Here is a 13,482-nt window from a genome sequence, read left to right as displayed (position 1 = left end):
GCCTGCGGGGCAGGAATGCAGTACCCAAGTTCAGCCACAGCTGATGATGTGGAATAGCAACCATCTACGTGGACTTTCAGTGCCTGACTTGAAATGTGAGGGTTGCTACTTATGGAAAAAATACCAGTTTACTCAGGTCCTAAGCAAGGCTGACCTCAGAAGTGTTGGAATATATAAAATGTACCACGATGATGCTACATTACCTTTTTTTCCCTCAGTGGATCAACCCTTTAAGAGGGAATTTTGCTGCGAGGCACACAAAACAGAAGAGTGAGTTGTGTATGTTCAGTATGTTCTCTAAATGGTACACAAGAACTTGTGCATCTCATTTATGCTTATTTTCTCACACCCTAAAATGCAGTAACGCTATCGGAAGAGCCAATAATGTGCTTTCAGTTTGGGTTCATTTTAATTAGACCGAGGAAAACACAAAAAGATGAAATATAAAATTGACCACATAGTAATGAGCAGGTTGCTTCTCTCTGCTGATACCGTCTCAGGGACCTCGGTGACGATGGTGCAGATTTCTTATGCAAAATCCTGGTTCCACTAAAGTCAACGAGAATTTTTCCATTGACCCCAATGGGGACAGAATTTCACCTCTTAACGTTTATTAGATGCAGCAGGCAGAAAGCAGACTGAGAGCTATAAAGGCCATGACATTTTATGGTTCTGACTCTGCAACCACTCAAGCACATGCTTAATTTTGCCACAGTAATAAAGTTAAGTGCCAGCTTAAGTGTTTGCAAGAAGGGGTCTCCTTTACACTTGAACAAGCCTACGTTTGATTATAAATCAGGAATTCCCCCTCTTCTTCATCCCTCCCCTCCAAAATAAAAGGATTCTGCATGTGATCATCAAATTCTTTGCAGAAAAAAATGCCTTTAAAAAAAAAAAAAGACAAAGGAAGAGTAAGGAGTAGGTACTTTACCTGAAGTGGTGTTGCTTTAGTGTCATTTGACATGAAACAAGTTACTCATTCAAACAGATTCAAAAGAGAAACCGTATACTAAAAATGTCTCAGGCAATGTCTGTTTTCTTAGACAAAAGCGAAGATTTTGCAAAGCACTTGACATGCAAAATCTTTTCCATTATCTTCAATTTCTAATGCTTCAGCTGAAGGGAAGAATAGATAAGGACGACTTCACGTTGTTAAGGGGATGAAGTATTCCTTCTGCTTGGTACTGGTACGCTGGTCTTGATGCAGGTATCACTGAGTAGGGATCTTTGATGTGTATTAATACTGAAGGGCCAACTAGATGGTCATGAAAGTCCTTTCTGGTTTTAAATGTAGAAAAGAGAACGTGGATGATGAGATCTACTTCTGGTGATGATCTCTACTTCTCTCTGATTTAGTGCAGTTGCCCCTTCACCCTACTTGCTCTTCCCAGAAGCATTTATGGCAGTGAGGCTGGAGTGGGAACTGGAAAAATGTATGCAACAAAGCCACTTGTAAAAACAAATGTCATTTACGTGATAGTCAGCTGGGAGATGATATCAAGGAGTGAAGGCTCATCATGCACAGAAGCATCTCCCTCAGACTTAGGAGAGCCTAAAGTCTGTACTTGCTTGCTGCCTACATCCCACCTTGTACTCTTACCTGTTCCATCAGCTCTGGGTGGAATGATGTTACCTGAGTGACCTGAAATCTTTCTCCTGTGGAGCTTCCCAAAATGTCTGTGACAACAGTGGATATTATTTGCCAGCAACTTGAGCTCTTGAGTGTTTTTTGTTCCAGGTGCTGTCCTTGTCAGCTGAGCACAGAGGCAGCAGACTGTGAAACCCAGTGAGGGAAGAGAGTAGAGTGTATGGGGAGCTTAGAAGAGACTGCTTGTGTCAGAAGAAGGTGGTGATTGCCTTAAAAACAAGGCATATGAGGAGCAACAGAAGGCAGGAGAGGAGGAAGGGAACACAGGGTCAGGAAAATTTCTTCAGCATTGCAGCTGCAGTTTCCAGGAGACTGGAAAGCACTGGAGGAAGGGGGATCAGGCCCTGCTCCAGACAGCCATGGGTAAGAAAATATGAGAGCCCAGGAGCTGAGCTCTGGGAATGACTATTTCTCATGAGCTTCTGGGTTACAATAATGGAAGTTTTACAGTGCTGTTGAGCTGTGTGTTGAAAAAACAATCCTTCAGCTTTCAACTAATTTACTTACCATCTGTGAGCTGTTTAGGTAATTCCCCTTGTTTAGCTTTCACTGTTTAATTTCGCCACGTATGCCTTTTCTTCATTACACCTCCTGCATGTGCATCTGTATGGGCAAAGAGTAGTACATAGGTGTGTAACTCAGGGGATGTTCTGTAGTACTGGAAAACACAATTGTCACTGATGTGCCTTGTGGGCAGAAAGGGGTAATGCCACATTACTGTAGCCCATCCACAGACTGTAGTCATTTTGCTTTGTGGACCTGTGGTCTGTTTTTAACACCAGCAGGCTTTAGACAAACACAGAAAGTGCAAAATAAATAAAAAAAGAGCTTTATCCAATGAAACTCCAACATTGGCTTTTGTATAAGTGTCTGAGTTTCATTTTTGTACAAAGCCCAATTTGCTGTTGGACTTCAGATTTCAAAGTTAACTTAATAAGCTTGTCCTTAGTTCACCCAGCTCAGGCTAAGTACTGCATCTGATATGATTCACAAGATTTCCCTGAAACCCAGGGGCATATCAGTTGTCATGGCAAGGCACAGCGAGGTGAGTTAATTACTAGCATTCCAACATATCCTGGCCTTTATTGGCTAATACTGAAGAATCCCAGAAGAAGGAAAGCACTGTAATTGTGCCAGATCCATCCTGTGTTTCCTATAGTTTCAGTCTTGAATTTTTTCATATATATTATATTGTCTCGATGCCAGTGCTCGTGATCTCTGAAATTAAAAGCATTCCTCATAAAGGGGATTACAAGATTAAAAATATTGCTCATAAAGAACTTGTTGATCCTCACTGGGAAGATGATAGATTTAGAAACATCAAATTACTGATGTCACCAAGTAAAATTAATTTAGGAGATAACAGTGCATTTTTTAAAGAAAAACTAGGGATGTGTTAGATTTACAAACTGTAAGAGCTTTCCTTCCCAGTAAGCTCGTTCTTCATTTATCATTTTATAATAAGAAAACCCCTTAAACTTAGTCTCATACAAATGTCACTTTCTAGCTTTCTTGCTAATCCAGAGGAAATATTATCCTAGTGGTCCCTGAGGTCCAATGTCTAGGTGTTGGATACATGATAAACTTACTTGAAGCTTTCTTAGTGAGATATAGTACTCTGGAGACAGCTGTGGATTTAATTTTTCAAGCTTTAGTACAACCTAACCCTTTAAAAATAAGATTTAAGTTTCCCTTGTCAGGTCACTTAAGAGTTTCTTCTTTTATTTTATTCTTTTTTTCCTCCTCTGCTACTTGCCCAGACTTCTAATCCCCAACCTCTGGAGGAAGCATTAACCATCTCAAACTTTTCATGTCTTGATTATTTTTCAGTTCCGAAGGACAACACACACCCGTTTGGCTTTTGAATGTTTCTAGTCTGCAAGCTCAGGTAGAAAGGGTTCATGCAAAGCAAATAGTTTCCAGTCTTCATCATTTGTGTTTCTACTTTCAATTCTGAATGAAGGTGTCTTTTGCAGCCACTCCTCTTGGTAAGAGCTGTATTTATAGTCCCTGCAATCCATGTTCCTTTGAGTTTATGCTGCCCAGGCTTAATCTAGGGTTTTTTGCCCCTTGATAAGTACCACTTAGTCTTCAGAAACTACGTTTAATGTCCCAAGGCATGCACAGGATTTAACTGCGTAGTTCCTACTACTGTGAAATTCCATGCAACTCAAAGACAATTTAAGGATGAAGGTTATCCCAGCCAGCAATGTCACAGACACATTCTATCTGAAACACAGGGGCTAATGTACTCATGATGCTTCTACTGATCCAGTACAAATGCTGCTTACAGCTCCTGCTGCCCTCTAATTTCCAGTTCCCTGGAACCACACCCTGTGGCTTCTGCCAAACCGTACCTTCTCAGGAGCTAAAGGTGGAAGACGCCTTTCAAGCTCACTGGTCAGACTCATTTCCTACAATCAACTTTTCTTTTTCCTTTTCAGCTTGTTTTCCTTTGGCTTCCTCAGGAAATGAGTTTTATCCTGTGTTACCTATCCCTGCATTCATCGGGTCTCTTCTTCCTCCAACTAGTAACTTCTTGACATGTTGGTCAAGCATGTCACCATTGAAAGATGTCCGTGCAGTCCAGCTGCCAGGTAGATGAGAGAGACCCATGATAGGAACTCCGCTGAGGGAGAGAGAAGCAGAGTTCATCTGTTTGGCAGCAGCGAGGGGTCAGTCACTCTGCACACCAGCCAGACAACACAGATGAATGGGCTGGCCAAGCTGTCCCAGAGCAGCTCAGGGCTGGCCCCAGCACAGGCAGTCTCTAGTCCAGGATCCGTATTTCACAACAGGTGGCAATGAGAGGAGGCATGGAGGTTATTTCAGGTAGAAGCAGTAAGTCAGAGGCATCGTGTGGCTCTGCAGCTCACAGAACAACACGTTTTCCAGTCTAGCTTTAACTGTCCTAACAAGAAGGATGTTCTCCACGGGTGCTATGAAGTGTGCTGCCCTACCAGACCAGGGGAATGCCAATCTGACGTTTGCACTCCTAGCCAACAGCAGAGAGGGATCCACAAAGCTCCAGATCTGAAGGCCTGGATCTTTACATCTCATCCTCTCTGATAAGCCTGCTCCCCCTCTGGCACATTTCAGGTTAAATGGCCTGCCTAACCCATGGCCGGCCCACACCACTTCTTTCTACAGATCTGTTGTTATCAGTTGCACACTTTACTTCCTCAGGTTGGAGTTTCTGTATTTTTATGATGGAGTTTCTGTATTTTCATGATGTTCACACTCCACAGAAGGGCCATCCCCTCCTGGCATCACCACCCTCATGTCCCATCACATCGCTAGGGTGTGCTCTGGTTTGCCCAGGATAGGAGCTTTCATGCCTGGGTATTTTAGGGGTTCACAAAAGCGCAGTCTGGCTGTGAGGGAGCAGCTTGATCAGCCAAAGCACATTTCTCAGCTAGTGGATTTAGGCTGTTTCCCTAGACATTGCGGCCATTTGGCATTTGAGACCAGCTAACCAGGCGAGATGCTTTTTGGTCTGAGCAGATGGGTCAGTGTTAAGCCTTAGGTCGGAAGGATCCAACTGAGAAGGAAGTGGGAGAGGCGTGTTTTTCTGGCAGTGCTGTGTGCAGAAGGAGCTTTGATGGTGTGGTTTGCCATCTTTCTTTTGCTTTGGAATTGAAAATAAAGCCTCTCTGAGAGACCTTTTACCAAAGTGTTTCTGGCAGTTCTGTGCCAGCGCTGAAAGAAATCGTCTAGCTTATCTCCCACTTGCCCAGTTCTCCCACAGGCTTTTCTGGATTGTTTTTTTGTACTGTTTCCTGAGCGTGCAACATCCTCTTTATCCTGGCTTACCAAACCACTATACCCTCCGGTCACTCCTTAAAACTCCCTTCTCATGTGCAGTCCACAGTGGCCGAGACAGCCAGTCTCCAGACCTCCTTCCTCCTTGGTTAAAGAGCTGTGCCTGCATTCTTAAACGCAGAGCACTGGGGGATGTGAGCTGTGCACGCACACGTGGGGCTGCAGCTAACTTGATCCTGCATTTTCCAAACCCACAAGCCCTGCCACTCACCCAGAAGGAGGTTTTTGTTAGCTTTCACCTAGAGAAGGAGCTTTATCATGCACTCGAGCCAACAGAGGGCAATATATGCAAAATGCAATATCGAGAAGAAATGCTTTTAAAAGATGACTCTGAGCAGCCCAGCCCTTACTGTATCTGGAGTCACATATCACAGTGAAAGGCGGCATTCCACGCTGGACCTAAAACCTTCTCAGGCTCCATCAATTAAACCACCACATATGGGGTGGAAGAGACTCAGCAAGGAACTCTCACTAGGGTTCAATGAAAACCAGATGTTGTGGGCACAGCTGTCATGCTTCTTATCAAGAACAACAGAGCAGCCCCCGCTGCAGTTTCGTCAGGAACCCTGCCCTTCCTTCCCTCCAGCCCCAGCACTACTGAGAGTCCCTAACCAGAACCAAATAAAAGCCTCCCAGCCAAAGCATGCAGGAGTCCTCCCCAAATATCGCTATTTGCGTTAGCACACTGTTTGTGGATCTCCAAATCAGGGCCCCACTGTGACTGTCGCTGTGCTTGAGACATCACGAGGCAGGCTCCCACTCCTACCTAAGACTGGCTTCGCTCGCTCCCTTAAAAACATAATTTAGTGTTGGCTCCAGAGCTAGAAGGATTTGAAGGCAAGAACTGCGTATTCCCTCCATAGGGATAAAGCTCTGGCCAATTTCATTTACATGAATTATAATGTCTTTACCCATAGGGCTCCCATGCTGCGTTTTGTTGCTTGAGATGGAATTCCAGATTGCTAAATTCCAATTGCATAAATGATAACAGATTGCTGCTGTGACTGTACCCGCGAAAGGGCACGGGAATTGTGCAGGATGTGCCCCGAAGGGCGTGAGTCATCCTGACCTACAGGCAGTGAACTCTGCTTTGGAAATGTGCTTCAAAGAGAGGATTTCTCATGAGAGATCAGAAGTCTTATCCCAGGGATTGGGTCTTTGCCCAAGGACCTGTTTAGCTCTGCATTTCCTTGTGTCCTTTTGCCGCAGAGTGATTTTGCGAGACTGACTGCTCTACTGGTGACAACAACATTATTATTGTTTGCACTTGTAAATGGTACACTGAAACCACATTTACCTAAATTTAATTACAAATAAACAAAGAAGTAGAAGGGAAGTAACCCTGCAAACAAAACAAAACATTTTGTTTGGCCTGACACAGGATTTTCTTATTCGTCTGAGACGAGAAATATTTCAGTTTCTCATCTACCCAAAACACTGTTTTTTCTCAATTCCATGCTCAACTGAAAAACTAATTATTTTCACAGCAATACGTCTGAAGATCGCTGAGTCTAATTGGACCCAGGAGTGGAGTTTAGGTGGGTGAGGATTGTGACTAAGAGTTCTGGACTTCAACAAGTCAGACAATTAGTTCATTCATTGTCACATTGCTATTTCCCAGCTCGGCACCCAGGCACTGGCATCCACTGTTGCTCTGAATCAGCGGCTGGAGCTGCAGGCAGAACAATCCAGGCAGTCGCTTTTCGGGCTGCAGCGAAGCCGGTTATGAAGGTTACCACCTGCCGCCCAACCTGCAGCTGTTCTCCACTGCCCTCGTAGCTGCACGTGTGCTCTCGGCCTGTGCCTCTTCTATCAACATGATCCTGTGGTTTTCAGGAACTTTTAAAAACTTGTTGTCAAAGATAAAACAAAAATTACTCGCTTTAACCGCATTTATTGCTGACATCATATGCCAGGCGTGAGAAGAATTAATATAGATGCCTTTTCTTTTTAAGATAAAGAGACATCTTACAGCAATCCTGATGGCCTGTCCGTGTGGAAATCACATTGCATACCAGGTGTTTTGTAAGCAGAACACAGTAATTTAAAGGCCAAATTGACCCTTTGTGACCTGCATGATATGTGGAGCTAGTGCACATGTTTCCCTTTTTCTCTTCTGTGCAGCTGATGTGTTTCAGAAGTAGCAAGTACAGCTCAGATCTGCAGAGGCAGTTGCCTACTAGTATAAAAGGAAGTCCAAGCTCTCCCTGATGCTCCAACAAGCAGGGCTGCTTTGGATCTTGCAGTGACTCATCATAAGCCATCTGATACCTTATTTTAAACCTGCTACCCTCAGGCAGAGATCAGCTGCAGGTATTTTAACTCCAGCTAGGAGCCACTCGAGCTGATCCTTCATTTTAGTCTGTGATAAACCTCATGTCCTTGGGCTGCCTGATCTCACAAGGAGGAGGAAGAAGACAGATGGAGGAACTATTTGTTTACTCTCTTAAATACAAACACATTCTTATTTTAGATGAGAAGCTGTTTAAGGCAATGACTGTCATGCATGATGGCTGTGTCTACTGTTATTTTAGTGTAGGACTCCAGTTTACCCAGAAGTCCAGACTCTTCACCATCTCTACTATGAAAAAAAAAAGGTAGGCTTGTCTGCCTTGGAAAACTTCAGAAAGAGTCAATTTTGGGAAATTGACCATTGGGAAAAGGCCATTTGGGAAAGGAAGCTAAAGTTGAGAAGTGGGCTGACTCACATTTCAGCAGTGACACTACAAGTCGTATGGGTGCCACTGTACCCATACTCAAACCTCACTCTTCTTGTTAGTGGAGATACAGGCTATACATTAGTGCATGAACAGTTTGCAGCTTCTAGGTAGATCTGTACCAATCCTGCTGAAAACAATGAGCTAAGAGGCAGTGTGAAGCAAGCAGAGTTGTGAGTAGTTCGTAGCAGGAGAGATTGAGATGCTGCTGCTGACAAATAGACAGAAAATACGGCATCCACTTTTTGAAAAAAAAAAAAAAAAGCAATTTCTGTGGTCTTTTTCAGGCACTTCTGGGCATAAATCTGTTTCTGTCTAACCTTTGACAGCAATAGGAAGTGCTTTGAGAGTGCTTTAAAAGGCTTGGTGCTGTTGTGACTCACCTACTCAGCTGCCCTAGCATATAAGGACTCGGTGTGCCTCCATTGGTAGCTCTTAGAATATAAAGCTATTTTGAACAGGGACTTAGGCTTGATTACATGCAAATAGAATGAATATAACGAGTGTTTATTCAGCCTTCCATGGATCTTCACTCTTTTTCAGTGGGACAAAACCAGTTAAAGCCACTTGGTCTAAAGAAGCAATCCAGTGAACCTCATTCAGTGACCTCGTGGGTGTCAAAGCTATGGGGAGCCCTGAGGCTGTGGTCCCAGCACGCTCAACCGTGCTGTCCTAGCACTCGACTCCACTAGGAGACACCACGGCTTAGGTTTCATGCTTGGAGGCTTTTCTGTCTCTAAGCAGGGAGGTCACTGTGCTACACAATGGCCACTGCCAAAACCAGAGCCTTGACAAATGTGAAGCACGATGTCAAATGCGGAGCAGGTGGGCCGTGAGTTCCTCGGGGTGTCTTTTGTCGGTGACAAAGTGAGCTTGTGCAACGTCTTTCCGAAGCGTTCACATGCTGTCTTGAGACATCCGCTCCTGGCTCACTTACTGGCAAGTGGCTGGAAATAGATAAGCAAAGAGAAAGGGCCAGATTTGTGAGAAAACCAGGAGATAAACCAGGATTGTGTCTGGGCCCAGATATATCACAAACAGTTGGAGAGAGCCTTATGCTTCTCTGCTAGATTGTAGCACGGAAGAAAAATTGAGTCTTGAGTTATTCCAAGGGATGGCTGAAGTTTCTAAGGAGGGCTGAAGAATGTAGCTCTCTGTTCAACGGAGGTCTCAGGCTTTGGTGCAGTGGCCCCAGAGCTGTTCTAACCCCTGCCATGATTCCACTCTCCCCACCCCATGCTCAGCTGCATGTTTCTGCCTCCCTTCTTGCACATTTCTGGCAACTGAGTTGGTTCACAGTGCTGACCAGACAGGTCAGGCTCCCAGGCACAATATGTGGAGGTCAGTGCCATCGGCACAAAGCCCCCAGAGGTACCTTGCCAGCCACCTTTGCAGATGTGAATCTGAACTATACCAAGTACCTGAGCTGCTGAGTGACAAAAAAGATTTTGAAGCACTACATTTCTGTCCTCGTCCCTTGCTGAAGGCCTGATCCTGCTCTGGGATGTGATGTACTTACAGCACACAGCTCCCTTCAGCAGCTTACCATTCTCCATCCTAAAAGCATTTCAGCTTTTGACCCTCCTCCCTCTCTTCCAGACTTCTGCTGTTGTAACGGCCTGAACCTCCCCCTCTTTTCCAGCTGATGTATTTGTTCAAGTTTATTAATGGGCAGTTTATCTCCTTTTGTTCTTCCATGCATTTTGTTCACTAAAACAAAAGCCCTTACCACTCCTCTGCTCCCAGACAGCAATTTCTTCCCGTCAGCCACTGCAGATGAGATAGTCTGGACCATTTAAACAGCTTCAATAACCCTGTGCAGACACGACAGTGTGTAGAGAAGAGCTTGTCCTGCCATACACAGCGGCAAAGCATGAAGTTGAACCTATTGTTTGCTCATTGCTTGCAATTATCACAATTTACTAGGGCACACCATTTCTATAAAGGTATGTCTGTGTTCTGGTCTTCTGGCCTTCCTCTGGGCCCCCCCGGACTGAAAAACAGATGCCAAGGGAGAGGCAGAGAAACAAAATTGCCCTGTGAGATTAAAGAGGGAGATGGGAGACCCTGGATAGTATCTGAGTTTCTTTGAAGTGAAGGCTGAATAGATTAGGAAAAGAAAAACCTAATTGAATTAAAGCCACTCTTTTTCAGAGTAGATATACTTTTACCCTGGGTAAGCAATTTCCTGGTTGAGGTTTTTATCGCTTTCCAGCACCTGCTTGTTTCGGAGGGCGACACTCCAGAGATTACTTGGAGGAAGTGCCAAGAGCCAGCGTTTCTCACTCCCCTCTCGCCCGCCTCCGCCCCCTGCGCTGCTCTAGACACACACCCCAATATAGAATGACAGCACAGTGCCACGGTTTAAATGACGCTGCCTCTGTCTCTTTGGAAGGACAGGTCCTCCAGGAAGCACCGGGCACAACAACCGTCTGCCCTTGCGAAAAACGTCTTCATCATGGCATATAAAGGAGCACATTTGGCTTTTAAGTCGCGCTGGCACAAGACAGACGAAGAACTCTGTCGCCACAGCATGTCCTTTGACTTGCATAAGGCAATCCAGAACGACTTCTTTCAGAGTTACCTTTATCTGCTGGAAAAGCTTCCCCTGGGTGAGTAACGTGGGCAGGAGCATGTGTGCGTGTGTGACCACGTCCGGAAGGACGTGTCATGTTAGGTGGCAGGGTGCAGACACGCTAATGACAAAAATAGTAGTTTTGAGAAGCCCTGCTGGGGAGCCTATAGTACTAGCTACACTGTTTGTTACTCTCTCTCTCCCTTTAACTCAGTACCCTGGTGTTTAACCTGAATACTCCACAGATTTGCAGAGAAGGGCAAGGAAAAAAAACCACAAGAGTGAAGGAAAGTTTAGTTTCTGGGTGATGGCACTCTTTCTTCTCACAATTTAAAACATGAATTGACCTATTCGGAACTTGGAAGGACAAATCCCAGAGGAGCAGAGCTGACAGGCCGTACTTTCTGCTGCCCGATACCTGTTCTGTTGTTTCTTGGTGTGTCCTTAGCTTTGTCATACGGATTGCTTTGGACAAGTGCTTGCAAGGTAATGCTTTTTACATTTTTTTATCGAGAGGCTGTAATCCAGTTCTCTGCAGCAGGCTGTCTAGCCCACAGTTATCTGGGAGGAATATGCTTCGAAAACATTTGTTTATAGCCTAATTTCAGTGAAAAGTACAGGATGCCAAGATTTTGTTTTTTTACATGCAGGAAAAGAATGTTCACTTCTTAGGAAACTTTGACCCTGAATAAGAACCAGAATTTTCCCAGGACAGTATACCTAAAAGCAGATTTGACTTGAAGCTTTATTATGTTACCATATTACTTTTTAAGCAGAATTTTTCGGCTTCCACTCAACGTTAGAATTTAAGATGGAAGGGCTGTGTCTGCCCAACCTACTAACCAGTGCTTCAGAGTGAATTCTTGAGGGCTCCTTCCTGGTTGAAAGATCCGTATAGGCAAGCGGATTACCCAAGTCTGTAAGATTGTACAGACCCCAGTGAGAACTCTGCTCAAGATGCTAGAATTCACGAGTCTGTAAAGAGAAGAAGTATTTCCATGTTTTCATAGTATTTTGATGTGGCTTTTCACATACAGCTGTATCTTCCGCTATCTAAAATGAACCGTGGAAGGTAAATACTCCTGTCCCTAGTGGCAGGTAGCTATGAACGATGGAAAGGAAGGAAAGATGGAAAGGAAGGAAAGTTAATTATAGGTCGATGTAATCTCAAGAAGTCTATGACAATGTTATTCTTTCATTTGTTTTGAAAATAAACACAACATATTAGAAACTGAGCAGGATTTCCTACAAGGTAACTGCTAATGTAAGTACTGGTAGATCATTTTATGACTAGAAGGTACTGTTATGAACATCTAGCTTTGAATTTCACATAAAAGTTCCTGGATCGTGCTTATAACTTATGCCTGGCTCACAGTATATATTTATGAAGACAAAAATAACTTGGTTTAAGAGCTGCAAATGACTGAGAATTCATCAGTACATAATTAAGCTGTTACCAGGCCTAATTACTTCACTCTCTTAAAACTATTTCATTTTTGGTCTGAATTTTATTTGAATTTCCATTCCTAGCCAACAAACTTTGCAAAATGTTTACCTGTCAGACTGAAGAGTCCCTCTGCCAGGTTTTTCATGCTCTGAGTCATTATTGCAACTTCTCTAAAGTTTTCCACTTTATTGCCAGCATACCCAAATCAGTTGGACCCCGTGGAAAATGTACTGTGAGTCCACAGTATGCATGTCATGGTCCGGGTGGGTGGATGATCAGATGGTTAAAAAATGGTCAGATGGTTGGGCTCAGAAAGTCATAGTTAATAAATCATATTCAATCTCGCGGTCAGTGGGGAACTGCCCTCGATGTTTAACATCTTTATCAGTGACTTGAATAGCCAAACTCTTCACAGTGGTGTGAAGTGGAGGACAGGAGACAGTGGGCATAAATTGAAACTAGAGAAGTTCAGACTGGCTATAAGGAAAAATGTGGACAGTCAGGCCTTGGAAAAGGTTGCCCTGGGAGGTTATACAATTCTTCATCACTGCAGGCTTTCAAGACAGATGAACAAAGACCAAAGGAACCTTGTCCAACCTCATCTCCGTCCCTGCTTTGAGCAGAAATTTGGACTAGCGACCTCTTTAGGTGCCTTCCAATCCAGCCTATCCTGTGATCCTGTGCTCTCTGTGATGGAGAGGAAAGAATGTGGCATGTCTCAACATCTCTGCACAATGACGTTATCCAGTTCAGTTCAGAGTGGAACTGACCAGAAATGAACTGAACTTCACAGCTAGATCCAGATATCTCTGTGTAAACAGAATTAAACCACGAATACAACACCAGGACTCTGACCTAGCAGGATACTTATGCATGTGCTTAACCCTACGCATGAATAATTACACTGAAATCAGGCCTCACACTGGAACTTTCCCTGAAACCAAGAGTCACCAAGGTACAAAGTTTACTTCAAACCACGCAAACTCCACACTTTCCCACCCCTCTGTTCCTAGGTTCAGTGGGGGATCACTTAGGCATGTTTACCTATGAGCTGAGCATATCTGGTATCACAGCCTGTTAAGAGAAACATGTCATTTTTACAGGCTGGGGTAACATTTATAAATAAAAGACATGAGTAACGTTAGGCCCTGGTCCAACAGCGTACTTAAATGCGTGTGAATGCCCCTAAGCCCTGTGGACTTTAATGAAGCTACTCAGATTTTGGAAACAGTGCATGTGTTTACGTGGGCTGTGGGACTTGGTGCCACTGGGG

General features: G+C 44.2%; 1 protein-coding gene across 5 annotated transcripts in view; it reads left to right on the top strand.

The window, feature by feature from the left end:
- Nucleotides 1-13,482, top strand: part of NTMT2 (N-terminal Xaa-Pro-Lys N-methyltransferase 2) — a 31,143-nt gene that overhangs the window by 2,575 nt on the left and 15,086 nt on the right. Inside the window, exons 1-2 of one of the 5 annotated variants that reach the window (XM_084527156.1) lie at nt 1,882-2,011; nt 10,588-10,799. The exons of 1 other annotated variant lie outside the window; for it this stretch is intronic. In XM_084527156.1, the coding sequence (XP_084383282.1) occupies nt 10,646-10,799 (154 nt within the window). In that variant the 5' untranslated portion in view covers nt 1,882-2,011; nt 10,588-10,645. Of the gene's footprint in view, nt 1-1,881; nt 2,012-10,496; nt 10,800-13,482 lie in introns of those variants that run through there. 3 more of the 5 variants (XM_084527157.1, XM_084527154.1, XM_084527155.1) reach the window with 3 other exon arrangements.

Source organism: Aythya ferina, assembly GCF_964211825.1.
Source record: "Aythya ferina genome assembly, chromosome: 8".
Taxonomy (NCBI): domain Eukaryota; kingdom Metazoa; phylum Chordata; class Aves; order Anseriformes; family Anatidae; genus Aythya; species Aythya ferina.
This window is presented reverse-complemented; position numbering and strand designations above follow the sequence as displayed.